A 13465-nucleotide genomic window follows, 5' to 3' on the forward strand; every position below is an offset into this window, starting at 1 on the left:
ACAAAATAAAGGTGTTGTGTCCATCTACAACTAAAAAAAAAATTTTTTTTTTTAAATTACGGTTGTAGAGCTGGGGATGTGGCTCAAGCGGTAGCACGCTCGCCTGGCATGCGTGCAGCCCGGGTTCGATCCTCAGCACCACATACAAAGATGTTGTGTCCGCCGGAAACTAAAAAATGAATATTAAAATTCTCTAAATAAATAAATAAATAAATAAATAAATAAATAATGGTTGTATAGCTCAGATACTTGTCACTCTTAGTGCTTTATTTGAATTGTCTCAAAAGATAGGTACCTTTTCTTTAAATAACACATTGTGGGGGCTGGGGTTGTAGCTCAGTGGTAGAGCACTTGCCTTGCATCCATGAGGCACTGGGTTCAATCCTCATCACCACATAAAAATAAATAAATAAAAATAAAGATATTGTGCCCATCTACAGCTAAAAAAAAAAAAATTAAAAACAAACAATGTGGCCAGTGCAGTGGCTCACACCTGTAATCCTAGCATTTTAGAAGGCTGAGGCAGGAGGATCTTGAGTTCAAAGACAGCCTCAGCAAAAGCTAGGCTGTAAGCAACTCAGTGGTTAAATGCCCCTGAGTTCAATCCCTGGTACCAAAAAAAGAAAATAAAAAAATCACATTGTATTTTGTTTATTAGAGCATTGTGATTTATGTAGTAGTTTTATTCATTTTGACAAAATCATAATGCAAGGAATTTTATTTCTGTCCCCATCCCTGCCCCCCTTTCCTTCCATCTTCATATTCTTCCTCTGTTCTACTGGTCTTTCTTTTTGCTCCTTTAAAATTAGTTTTAAATTCCAGCCAGGTGCCTTGGCACACAGGAAGATCACAAGTTCAAAGCCAGCCTCTGCAATGACAAGGCCTAGCAACTCAGTGAGACCCTGTCACTAAATGAAATACAAAATGGGGCTGTGAGGATGTGGCTCAGTTCTTGAGTGCCCTGAATTCAGTCCCTGGTACCAAAAAAAATAAATAAAATAAAAAAACTTAATTTTAACTACGTTTAACTGATAAGAATAAGGTTTCAATGTGACAGGATTTCAATCTGATTCCTGGACATTATATTGTTAATTCTTAGCTTATTGAGTAAGAATTATTAATTTTGACTGTAGTGATCATTCTTTATAATTTCATTTCAGACCAGACTACTTTTACTTAAGAATCTGTTATGTAAACAAGGAAGCCCACTGACGCAAAAAGAACTAGCACAACTTGCTAGGTGAGTGATTTGATTTGGTTTATCTTATTTAATTTTTTTTAAGTAAAGTTTACTGTTTTCATTGTTATTTTAATTTTTTTAACCTTTATTTTATTTATTTTATTTTTTATGTGATGCTGAGGACCAAACCAAGTGCCTCATATACACTAGGCAAATGCTCTACCACTGAGCTACAACTCCAACACCTATTTTTTTTTTTAATTTTTGAGGTTAAGAATTCTCTTTCCGGCAGGCCACAGTAGCACATGCCTGTGATCCCAGCAGCTTGGGAGGCTGAGGCAAAAGGCTCAAGAGTTTAAAGCCAGCCTCAGCAACTTAGTGAGGCCCTCAGCAACTTAGCAAGATCCTGTCTATAAATAAAACATAAAAAAGGGCTAGGGATGTGGCTCAGTGGTAAAGCACCTCTGGGTTCAATCCCCAGTACCAAAAGAGGAAAAAAAAAAAAAAAAAAGAAAAGAAATTCTAGGGGGTGGGTTGTGGCTCAGTGACAGAGCACTCGCCTAGCAAGTGCGAGGCCCTGGGTTCAATCCTTAGCACCACATAAAAATAAAATAAAGATATTGTGTCCAACTACAACTCAAAAATAAAATTTAAAAAAAAGTTAAAAAAAAAAAGAGAAGTTCTCTTTCTATATATAAGCTAAAATATAAAACAAGTTAATTCTTTTATCAGAAAAACTTCTCATCCTGTATCTCCTTACTATCTTAGCTTTTCTTCCCCTATATGTGGTATCTAAATTTCATATATGTGTATGTGTGTGTGTGTAATTAATATATATACATATATATATTAACATTAGTTGTAGATGGACTCAACATCTATCTTTATTTATTTGTTTGTTTGTTTGTTTATTTTCATGTGGTGCTGCGGATTGATCGCAGCGCCTCACACATGCTAGGCAAGTACTCAACCACTGAGCTGCAGCCCCAGCCCCTGTGTCTATGCTTTACTGGACTTGGCCTAAATATGTAATGATGGTGTTATTTTTTTTTTAATAAATAAAACTTATAAATGGTACTAAAGTAATTTAAAAATTTCAAACATTTTGTAACTACTCAGACCAACATAAACTATAAACTGTTCTTTTGATTATGTAGAATGCTTTTTAAAACTTATACATCTTAAAAAATTTTTTAAGATGGTAAGGAAGACTTTTTTTAAATATTTATTAAATATTTTTTGGCGGACACACCATCTCTGTTTGTATGTGGTGCTGAGGATCGAACCCGGGCCGCACGCATGCCAGGCGAGCGCGCTACCACTTGAGCCACATCCCCAGCCCCAGGAAGACTTTTTTATTTAGAAAGGGATTAACATTATTAATATTTAGATAATTTACTAATCATATTAAAGGAATATGATTCCAGCTCAACTTTTTAAATATAATCTCCTTTAAAATTAATCAGGATTTATGATTCTAATGGGAATGTTTTTAGATAACAAAGAGTTCAAATGTTAAAGTTAAATGTTAAACTCAAGTTATATCATAAAAATTGAGTCAAATTATATTACTGGGGCTTGGGTTGTAGCTCAATAGCCAAGTGCTTACCTAACATTTGTGACACCCTGGGTTTGATCCTAAACACCACATAAAAAAGTAGACAAGTAAAATAAAGGTTTTTTTTTTGTTGTTGTTTTGTTTTTAAGAGAGAGGAGAGAGAGAATTTTTTTTTAATATTTATTTTTCAGTTTTTGGCGGACACAACAGCATTATTTTATTTTTATGTGGTGCTGAGGATTGAACCCAGCGCCCCGTGCATGCCAGGCGATCCCGTTACCACTTGAGCAACATCCCCAGCCCCAAAAATAAAGTTTTAAAAAAAGTTTTTAGGGCTGGGGTGTAGCTCAGTTGGTATAGTGCTTGGCTCACATGCACAAGGCCCTGGGTTCAATCCCCAGTACCAAAAAGATAAAGGAAAAAATAGTTTTTAAAAATTATATTACTGCCTGAACATCAATCCATGTATAAAAATTCCTTTGCTAATTAAGTCTGAATAATGCTAGTGCTAAAGAACTATTTTTAAAAGTTTTTTTCCAATTTTTTTTTTTTTTGTAGTTGTAGATGGATAGAACGCTTTTATTTTATTTATTTATTTTTATGTGGTGCTAAGGATTGAACCCAGTGCCTCGTTAGGCAAGTGTCCTGCCACTGAGCTACAGCCTCATGCCTAAAGAACTATTTTCTATAATTTACTGTGACCAACAAAGGCCAAGAAGCAAGGTAGGGAGGTCAGTAGATGGAAAATTACTAACAGGAAACATCATGAGTAAAAGGGATTCTTGCTGAAGGCAGGCCAGGATGATTAAGTATCAAGAGTAGTCAGATACGAAGGGTGAGGTATATTTTCAGAATTCACTTAGCAAGTTTCTTGCTCAGGTGGATTTGTATAGCAAGTCGGAGGTTGGGCCCAATTGAGGAGAGGGCTCACAAGAGCCTGATTACATTAAGTTATATCTTAATCTTTTTTGTTTGTTTGTTTTACAGTGGACTTAAGTAGAAACTGGAGATAGGAAATTCACTCATTAACTTTAGTCCCTGAAAAATATCATGAAGTAATTTTAAAATTTTAACATATACGTGAATAGTGAGTAATTTTTGTAAGAGCTCTGAGTTCCCAGATATCTATGAGAAGGGAATAAATTAAATACTTGAGAATATAGAGGTCCTCCTTTGTCATTTCAATGAAGAATTCTACTAATAATGTTTCATCTGTTAGTTGTTTTAACATAGTACCTGATGAGTAAATACTTTTCTCCTATTTTATTTTCCTCTTCGCCTTTGTTTCTTAATTCCCTAGTTTTAATTCCCTTCAACAATCTCTTGGTTGCCCAGCACCCTTACTGTATTGTGGCATCCTTTTCAGATGTGCCTCTTTTTGCCATTGTCTTTTTCTACATTTAATGAAATGTAGGAAATGTAGGTTTCATTAAATGTAGGAAAAGAAAAAGACAATGGCAAAAAGCTTGATACACATGATACACATGGAGATAAATAAGACTAATTAACTTACAGAAAAATAATTGTGGTTATGTGTCATTTGGCCACCAGTGGTTTTTACCTTTCCAGGTGATGTGTATGAAGTTTTCCACTGGGCCTCCTGAAGAGTATGCCTCAATCTAAAGGAATGGTTTTAATGTTGCGTATTAGAAGTGTTATAAGGAACCAGTAGTAAATTGTTTTTTATTTAGCAGATGGGCCTTTTTCTTCCCTTAAAATCAAATCACCTAACTGTCAGCTTGCTGAAAAAGGCAGAATCATTTATATCCTCTTATTACATGGAGATTTTTAATCTGCAGAAATGAAAATGGTTTACTCTTCCTTCCTTCCATTTTTTTTCAGAATGACTGATGGATACTCAGGAAGTGATCTTACAGCTCTGGCAAAAGATGCAGCACTGGGTCCTATCCGAGGTATGTGTACAGGAGCTTGAAACATTTGAACTATTTACTATTCCATTTTAGAGATTTAAAAAATCTCTACCCAGAGATCCTTTTTATTATCAGTGTGAAAGCAATAAAGCTGTCTCAGTGGAAAACTTCATACCAATTAGTTTTTAGATTAGAGATCAACAGAGTTTTTCAGAAAAGACTTTATAGTAAATAGTTCAGGTTTTGTGGACCACATCTGGTCTCTGTTGCATAGTCATCATAATTGTCTTTTCTCTTACAACAACCTTTTAAAAATGTAAAACCATTCTTAGCTCACAGCTAATATATGAAAATAGTCCATGAGTCAGTCAGTAGACTATTACCCCTGTTTTAGACAAGAAGTTTTACTTCTTGATAATCTGTAGGGAATGAGGAACTCAAAGGAAAAGAAAACTTTTTTATTTTGCCGTGCAGAGGATATATTCCTGGGCCTTGTGCATGCTAGGCAAATGTCCTGCCACTGAGCTATGCCCCCAGCCCAAGAAAACTTTTTTAAGCAAGCAAAAAGTAATAATAAAGGGGAAAACGTTCTTGTCTGTTTTCTTTTTTCATTTTAGTAATCTAATATCATTTGAAATTAATGTGTCTGAATTTTTACATAATATATCATTCCTTGTTCTGTTTTGATTCAAGTAAATAATTTGTTGTTTCTGAATACCACAACTGATTCTTTATAGTTTAGGTTAAACTCACTATGATACACTTGAAAGTAGATGTTCTCAGCTGCTTTTCTACAGCCAGCTAGGCACTGAGTGGATGATGTACTCAGTTATACACTCACATTGGCTATGATGATAAACAGCACAAAGAACACGAAACTTTCAGAGAACTAGATATATCTCTAGTCTTTTTCTTTTAAGAAAGTAAAACTGAAGGAAACTGAAGGAAAAAGATGTTACCTTTAGTGAAAATGTTTTGCTTTACAATAGTTCCCCATATCTGTAGTTTCACTATCTTTGGTTTCTGTTACCCACAATCACCTGTGGTTTGAAAACTCTGCAGAGCACAATAAGATATTTTGAGACAGAGAGTGACCACATGCATAGAACTTATTACACTATACTGTCATAATAATTGTTCTTTTTGATTATTATTAAAAATTTTATTGTGTCTAATTTATAATTGAAACTTTATCACAGATATTTATGTATAAGAAAAAGCATATATAGAGTTTGCTATAACCCAAGATTTAAGGCATTTATGGAGCTCATGGAATGCATCCCCCATGCATAAAGGGAAACTATAGTATTTGTTAAAAATTACTTATAGCACATCTTTCCCAATGAATTGGAATAATACTGATTAAGAGAGGCTATTTTAAAAATAATAAATATAACTGTGTGTGCATATACACATATATATAACCTTATATGTATATTTTGAAACTGAGTAAACAAACTTTCTCACTACAAGAGGTATGAAATCTTGTTCAAATAGTAGACTCAGAAATAGTAGCTAATGTATAAATCATTTAAATTTTTTAGAACACTGTAGCTGTTATTCTAAAGCAGACAAAAATTTGAGGTTTAAGAAAACAGACTAATGTCTTTTTGTGAAAAACAAGTTGAATTAAGTTAATTTTCAGATTTGTGAACTCTATTGTTCACGGGCAATTTGCAAGAAATCAAATGCCTCCTTCCTATTTACTTCTAAGAGGGAATATTTCTAAGCATTTATAAATTGCATATACTCTCAATGTTAATTTGTTTCTCTTAATAAAATGATTTATTAAACAGATATTATTAAACCATTGTACTTGGCATTGCCCTTAAGCCATTTAAACTTAAAAATCTTTTATTTTTTAAGTATCTAACTTTTACATTTTACAGAACTGAAACCAGAACAGGTGAAGAATATGTCTGCCAGTGAGGTATCCTATTTTATGATTACTTTTCTTTGATTTTCCTCTATAAGTCTTACTTTATTTGTCTAGGGTTTTTTCATTTATTTGATCAGAAAAAATTAACTTTGCTTTATTTCAAAATATGGGGCCTGTGAAATTAGTATCTTATGTTTTTTTTTTTTTGTAATGGTCAAAAATATACGTAGTCATTAAATTTTTATCAAATTATGTAATGTAAATATTGAACAAAAATATAGAAAACTTGATGCCATACATTATGAAAAGTACTCTTATGATTATAATTAACCTCTATATTAAAATGTTCCATTTTGTTAGTTTTACAATCTTTTCATCCTTCTTTAAAAAACAATATAGTCATTATTGTGCTGGGTATGGTGGCACAGGCCTGTAATCCTAGTAGCTCAGGAGGCTAAGGCAGGAGGATCACAAGTTCAAAGCCAGCTGCAGGGCTGGGGTTGTGGCTCAGTGGTAGAATGCTCGCTTAGCACGAGTGAGGCACTGGGCTTCAATCCTCAGCACCAGAACTCAAAAAGCCAACCTCAGCAACTTAGCAAGGCCCTAAGGAACTTATTAAGATCTTGATTCAAAATAAAAAGCAGAAAAGGGCTGGTTAAATGCTGCTGAGGTCAATCCCTGGTAACAAACAAAAAAATTACTATTGTAATTTCTTGATATGGAAGGCTACCTCATTAAGACACTAAAGCATTTCTTTGGAAACACTTGCAAGCAAAATATAACATGAGATATGCAGATGGTTATAGTTATATGAGCAAATTATTTATAGCAGGCTTGAAATATGTTTGTAACTCTTCTGCCAGAGATTTTTTTTGTTTATTGCCCAAGTTTCAACAGCTTTTGAAGGGACAGTGAAGTGTTAATATAGAGAATGAGTATATTTGAGTGCGTTTTGGCAGTCTTTTTTCTTCAAGCTTAGGTAAAATTGAGGTTGCCTGATTAGGCAACTTGTACATTGTCAATTTAATCAACTGCATTACTCAGAAAGCCCTCACTTGTCTTGTAGCCTCTCTTTATCCCCCACCTCCACAGTGCTGGAGCTCAAACCTAGGGCATTGTGCATGCTTAAGCACAGCTGCATCCCCAGCTCTCCACAGTATTATTTTTCTACTAAAAAAGTAAAGATTGTGTATGAACTGTTTCTTTACCACACATTACTCCCACTGGTATTGATCAGGATAGGTACTCTAGCCCCTTAGACTGAAAATGAGGAAATAGCCATTTTATGCATGATTTTGGAACTCTGTCCTTTGGAAAAACCAGCAGAATAAAGGGAATTGTCACCATCTGGCATGTAAATTTAAACAGGAAGCAGTCTAGAAATTCCCAGTGTATTTAAAAAGCAAAATGCTCTGAGCTCCAGATCTGGATTTTGCCTTTTTAAAAATAGATTGGGAATTTATAGACTGCTTCTTGCAGTCTTGATGTGAGGATTATTGGGAAAGCTACTTTTAGAGTGGAATATTTTAATATACTTTTTTAAAAATATACTTTTGTTAATGTCTTATAATAATTTCATGGAAACAAATAGGTGGCTCCTTGGGAAATAGACTGTCTCAGGAATCTGCATGATTAGTTCATGAGAATGATAGATTAATAGTGTGCTCTTTTAGCCATTAAGTGTGTTTCTTTTCCAATCCTGAGAATATACCTATAACCAAACTTTGAACATTTTCTTCTTCACTGAACAAAGTCAACCTAAATAAAATTACTGTTTTATCTGAAGGGTAAAGAACATCGCAGTCTATTTTCTTGTATTTTTGCAAGTGCTGGGGATAGAACTCAGGTCTTTGCACATACTGGGCAACAATGAACTATATCCCCAGCTCCTTTTTATTTTGAGACAAGATCTCGCTAAGTTGCCCAGGCTGGCCCCAAACTTGGCAATCTTCTTGGTTCAGCCTCCCCTGTAGCTGGGATTATACCTGTGTGCCACCCCACCAAGATAATTATTTTCCTTTCTTAGAAGTAACTATCACGGATTCGTGACTCTAAAACAAGGTAATTCTGTTGCATGAGGTAGTTATTGCTACATAACAAATCATTCCTAAATTTAGCAGTTTAAGACAATACACATCTTTTAGCACAATTTTATAGAATTAAGAATCGAGGCACAGCTTAGACAAGTCTACTTCAGGCTGTTTTTATAGGGCTGTATCCAAGATGATGACCCAGTGTCTTTTACAGTGCTGTGATCAAGTTGTTAAGTCACCGCAGGGCTAGAGAAAGCTCTGCTTCCAAACCCACTAAGATGGTCATTTGCCGGATTCATTTCCTTGTGAGTTGTTGGACTGAGTCTCAGTTTTCACTGGCACCTAGCCAGAAGCTGCTTTTAGTCCCCTGCTACTTAGGCCTCTCCGACAAAGCAGTTAGCTTCATTAAGGCTAGAAAGGCAAGAGAATGCAACAGGATGGAGGTAATAGTCCATATAATCCAAAACTGGCAGTGATATCCCATCAATTTGCTGTATTTGATTCTTTAAGTCCAGCTTGCATTCAAGGGGAGAGGAGTGCACACATGCATATGTAAAGGTGAGGGTCATTTGGAGATCCTTAGAAGCTAGCCATCATATCTGTAAAACAATTTTTTTAAATTGTTGTTGTTCAAAGGGTTACAGTTGGCCAGTGAAAATGGCTTAATTGGGATGAGCCCTCTCCACACTTCTAGAACTTTGAAAAGATAGGGATTCTGGTTCATTTTATTAGAAAACAATTTGTCTCTGGATATTGAAATGTATTCTGGATTTTTTTGTTTTGTTTTGTTTTTTAAATCAGTACTGTTGTTAGCCTACTAATAGTAACCAGACTTATTTATTTATTTACTTACTTTGGTTTTGGTACTGGGGATTGAACCCAGGGGTGCTTATCCACTGACCCACATCCCCAGCCCTTTTTATTTTTTATTTTGAGACACAGTCTCAACGAATTTACCTAGGGCCTTACTAAGTTCCTGAGGCTGGCTTTGAACTTGAAATTTTCCTGCCCCAGCCTCTCAAGTCGCTGGGATTACAGGTGTGTGCCACCATTACCAGCAAGACATTTTTTTTAAATGTCATGAGTTCCTCTCATTCTAATAGAGTACATCTATTTCAGAATTGCTATACAACATATCTGAAAATATAATTATATTTGCCATTTTTAAAATGTCATAAAATTATATTTTACCAAAAAATTAAATAGCAAAGCTAAAAATTAATGAATTATGAGAAGTAACATCAGTGGTACTTTTTGTGATCACCTTATTAACTGTGTAAACCCAGGTCACATTCTTTTTTTTTTTTTTAATATTGTTTTTCAGTTGTCAATGGACCTTTATTTATTTGTTTGTTTATATGCTGTTCTGACAATTGAACCCAGGGTCTCACATGTGCTAGGGAAGTTCTCTACCACTGAGCTACACCAGCCCCAAGGTCACATTCTTATAATCTTTGGTTCTGCTGTATACTTTATTCTTCTTTTGATAGGGGGTTACTAGGGATTGAACTCAGGAGCATTCAACCACTGAGTCACATCCCCAGCCCTATTTTGTATTTTATTTAGAGATAGTCTCACTGAGTTGCTTAGTGCCTCACTGTTGCTGAAGCTGGCTTTGAACTTGCAATTCTTCTGCCTCAGCCTCCCAAAATGCTGAGATTATAGGCATATGCCATTGTACTTGGTGGTTCTGCTATATACTTTCATCCAGATGTGTTAAATTTATTTTTAATCTAGTGATTTTTGGTATTAATAATTTGACAGTAACCTTCTGAATGATTTAACTTTCATAAAACACTTAAAATAGTCTGAAACACAGTACTACATAGGGTCTATTAAATAGTTTAAAAATATATAAATACTTAGTAGTGGTATTTGATTTCTCCTCCTCATGTTCTTCCCCCTTGATGCCAAGGATCAAACCTACGGCCTCATGCATGATAGCAAGCCCTCTATCAGTGAGCTATACTCCTGGCCTCAAAATAAGGGGGATTTTGAAAAGAATATAAATAAAAGTTGTTAAAGTTTTATCTAAATTTGTTTAACTTATTTTTTGTTCAAATACACAGGTGCCAATTTTTAACACAGATTATTTTGTGCCATACTCTCTTTTGCCTTTTAAAAATACCTGGATAGGGCAGCGGGGGAATAGCTTAGTGACAGAACATATATGAGGCCTTGGGTTCAATCCCCAGCACCAAAATAAATAAAAAATACTTAGGTTAACCCAAGTGCAGTGACTGTGCCTGTTAGCCCAGCTATTTAGGAGACTGAGGTAGGAGGACTGCTTGAGCCCAGGATTTCAAGCCAACCTGGACAAAATAGCAAGACCTCCATCTCCAAAAAAACTTAGATACATACATTCATTAACTCAGCATCTGTGTTTCCAAAGGCAATGTAAAAATTGGAAAATAAGACCAAATTAAAGTAATACTAATATTAGAAAATTGCATATACAAGCATCCTATATGTTACAGTTAAAGAGCAATATTTAAATTCTCATTTGTTTCTTGTAACACCCCATTCCCCCTGAGCATAAATTTAGCTGGAGTGTAATGGTGTTAAGACTTGACAATACATAATTCCATGAAACAACATAGAAAAAAACTGAAAATCTAAGTGGTGGAATTGTGAGTGATTCCTTTTTCTGCTTGTATGTATTTTGTCAAGTCTTCTATTTTTCTTTACTTTACAGTATTGGGGATCTATCCTAGGGCCTTGCATGTGATAGGTGACCGCTCTATAATTGAGCTATATCCCCAGCCTGTGTCAAATTTTCTATAATGAGTATGTGTTATAATGAGAAAACATTATGCTGCAAAATGTTAATACCTATGAAATTAAACACAAGTAATAAAAGATATTAGTAGTCAAGCATAGTCATACTCTCCCGTAATTCCAGTGGCTTGGGAGCCTGAGGCAGGAGGATCACAAGTTCAAGACTAGCCTGGGCAACTTAGCAAGATCTCAAAGTAAAGAATAAAAAGAGATGGGGATGTCGCTCATTGGTAAAATTACCTAGATTGCATTCCCAGTACTGTAAAAGCGGGGAAAAGTATATTTAGTATAGCATTTTTTTCAGGTATGTTATATGTCAAACTTGCTTATATATAGTAAAGAAAATATGTTAAATTGATTGGCATGATTTTCTAGGAATACATGTCTCCATAATTATAATGTTAATTAACAGCAGTGCCATTATTTTAACCCATAATTGTGTTAACTACTATGTGTCATATGCTTTTTAAAAATCTAGATGAGAAATATTCGATTGTCTGACTTCACGGAATCCTTGAAAAAGATAAAACGCAGTGTGAGTCCTCAAACCTTAGAAGCGTACATACGGTGGAACAAGGACTTTGGAGATACCACTGTTTAAAGAAATGCATTTGTAAGCCTGCAGAATATTTTACTTAACAAGAAAGAAACACATGATCTTCATTGAACAATTATCAGTTACAGAAACTCAACCTAAGTTTACAAACTTTTCAAAGTCTTAAAATTATTTGTGCACCAAACTTGAAGATGAATGCGACAACAAATAAAGTACACAACATAAATGGAATATTTTGTTGTTTAAGGCCTTCTTGCCTTGATGTTCATGGTTATTTCAATGGGCACTGTAAGGTAGAGCACAAGAAAAGCTGATTCTGGTCTTCTTTACCAATGTAGTTGTAATGTAAATAATAATTTGTATATTGTGTTGCAGATGAAAGTATTCTAGAGACAGTGAGTGGTAGAAGACACAGAGCCTTTGGTTATTTGTCTTATGTTTTTTTCTTAAAATAGTAATTTTTCCTATTTTTCTTTCCTAATGTCTTAACTACCAGTGACTGGAAGATCAAGCATTCTTAGTTTCTTTTCTTGTTTTTCCTCATTGTTCTCTTTTTTACAAATCCAGTGTGCCAAATGAAACTTTCCCTAATAGCAATAGGGAAAAGCTAGTTTGAGGCTTTTTTCCTTCATAAATCTACAAACATTAAACAGTTGTTTTATTCATTTTACTTTTTATTTTTCTATTACCTTACTGCCAAACAACTTAGAGAGCAATATCGAAACAAAGTAAATCTGGTAAAACAGAGGTTTGGGTTACTCTGTCATGTAACATGTAGATTAGTCTTCATATATCCTACAGGTTTTTTTTTTTTCTAAAATATCAAAAATTTACTGTAGACTGTTACCTTATTCCAGATGGAATTTATTTTCTGATAGAATTATTCTGATATTTAAGAGAGCCAATTTTAACTGCTATAAAAGTGGCTCCAGTGAGACAGAAGGGAAATACTGGGAGCTAAGAGGTTTCTAATTTATTGCTTATTACTTTCTTACTATTTACAGAATAATTATAAGCCTATAGATCTACCATCTTTTATCTTAATAATTATGAATCCCTTCAATGAACTTACAATACTGAATTTTTATACACTGCATACATTTTATAGGTTTCTTGTGCTTACTTTATTAAAAAGTTCTAGTCTGTTGGTTAACTTTTTGTTTCCCCAAAATGTATAGTAATTCTGTTTCTTGTTTGTATAAATATGCCTGGAGTTTTATTATAAAAATGTCATTGTAGGAAGTAGAGATTCATATCATGGCCTTTTAAATATTATAATAAAGGCAAATGGATGTTTGCCCTAGGTTTACTGGTTAAAAGTTTGTTTACAGAATTTTTCTTTGGTGCTTAAATGTAAAATGTCGTAGTGAAAAAGAATAATTTTGTAGTAGTAACAAAGACTTTTCACTTAGGAAAAACGTTTTGAAAGAATACATTAAAATACAACAACTGCCCCTACTGGACAAGAATTTTACAATGAAGATAATACATTCTCCTTAATTGTATTCTTGGATAGAAGGTGTATGATTTCTTAGGATCAAATGCTGTTTATACTCATAACTTAAATCGTGTCTCTCAATCATGACTTTAGAACTCCCTGGCTGATAAAA

The 13465-nt window shown here is 34.2% G+C and overlaps 1 protein-coding gene across 4 annotated transcripts in view; it reads left to right on the forward strand.

Annotated features, from left to right (window-relative positions):
• Positions 1-13174, forward strand: part of Spast (spastin) — a 56829-nt gene extending 43655 nt beyond the window's left edge. For all 4 annotated transcript variants that reach the window (XM_076833129.2, XM_076833127.2, XM_076833128.2 and 1 more), the window contains 4 exons: positions 1161-1240; positions 4581-4651; positions 6499-6539; positions 11778-13174. In XM_076833129.2, the coding sequence (XP_076689244.1) occupies positions 1161-1240; positions 4581-4651; positions 6499-6539; positions 11778-11900 (315 nt within the window). In that variant the 3' untranslated portion in view covers positions 11901-13174. The remainder of the gene's footprint in view (positions 1-1160; positions 1241-4580; positions 4652-6498; positions 6540-11777) is intronic.
• Positions 13175-13465: the final 291 nt, after the last annotated feature.

This window comes from Callospermophilus lateralis, chromosome 14, assembly GCF_048772815.1.
Source record: "Callospermophilus lateralis isolate mCalLat2 chromosome 14, mCalLat2.hap1, whole genome shotgun sequence".
Lineage (NCBI taxonomy): Eukaryota > Metazoa > Chordata > Mammalia > Rodentia > Sciuridae > Callospermophilus > Callospermophilus lateralis.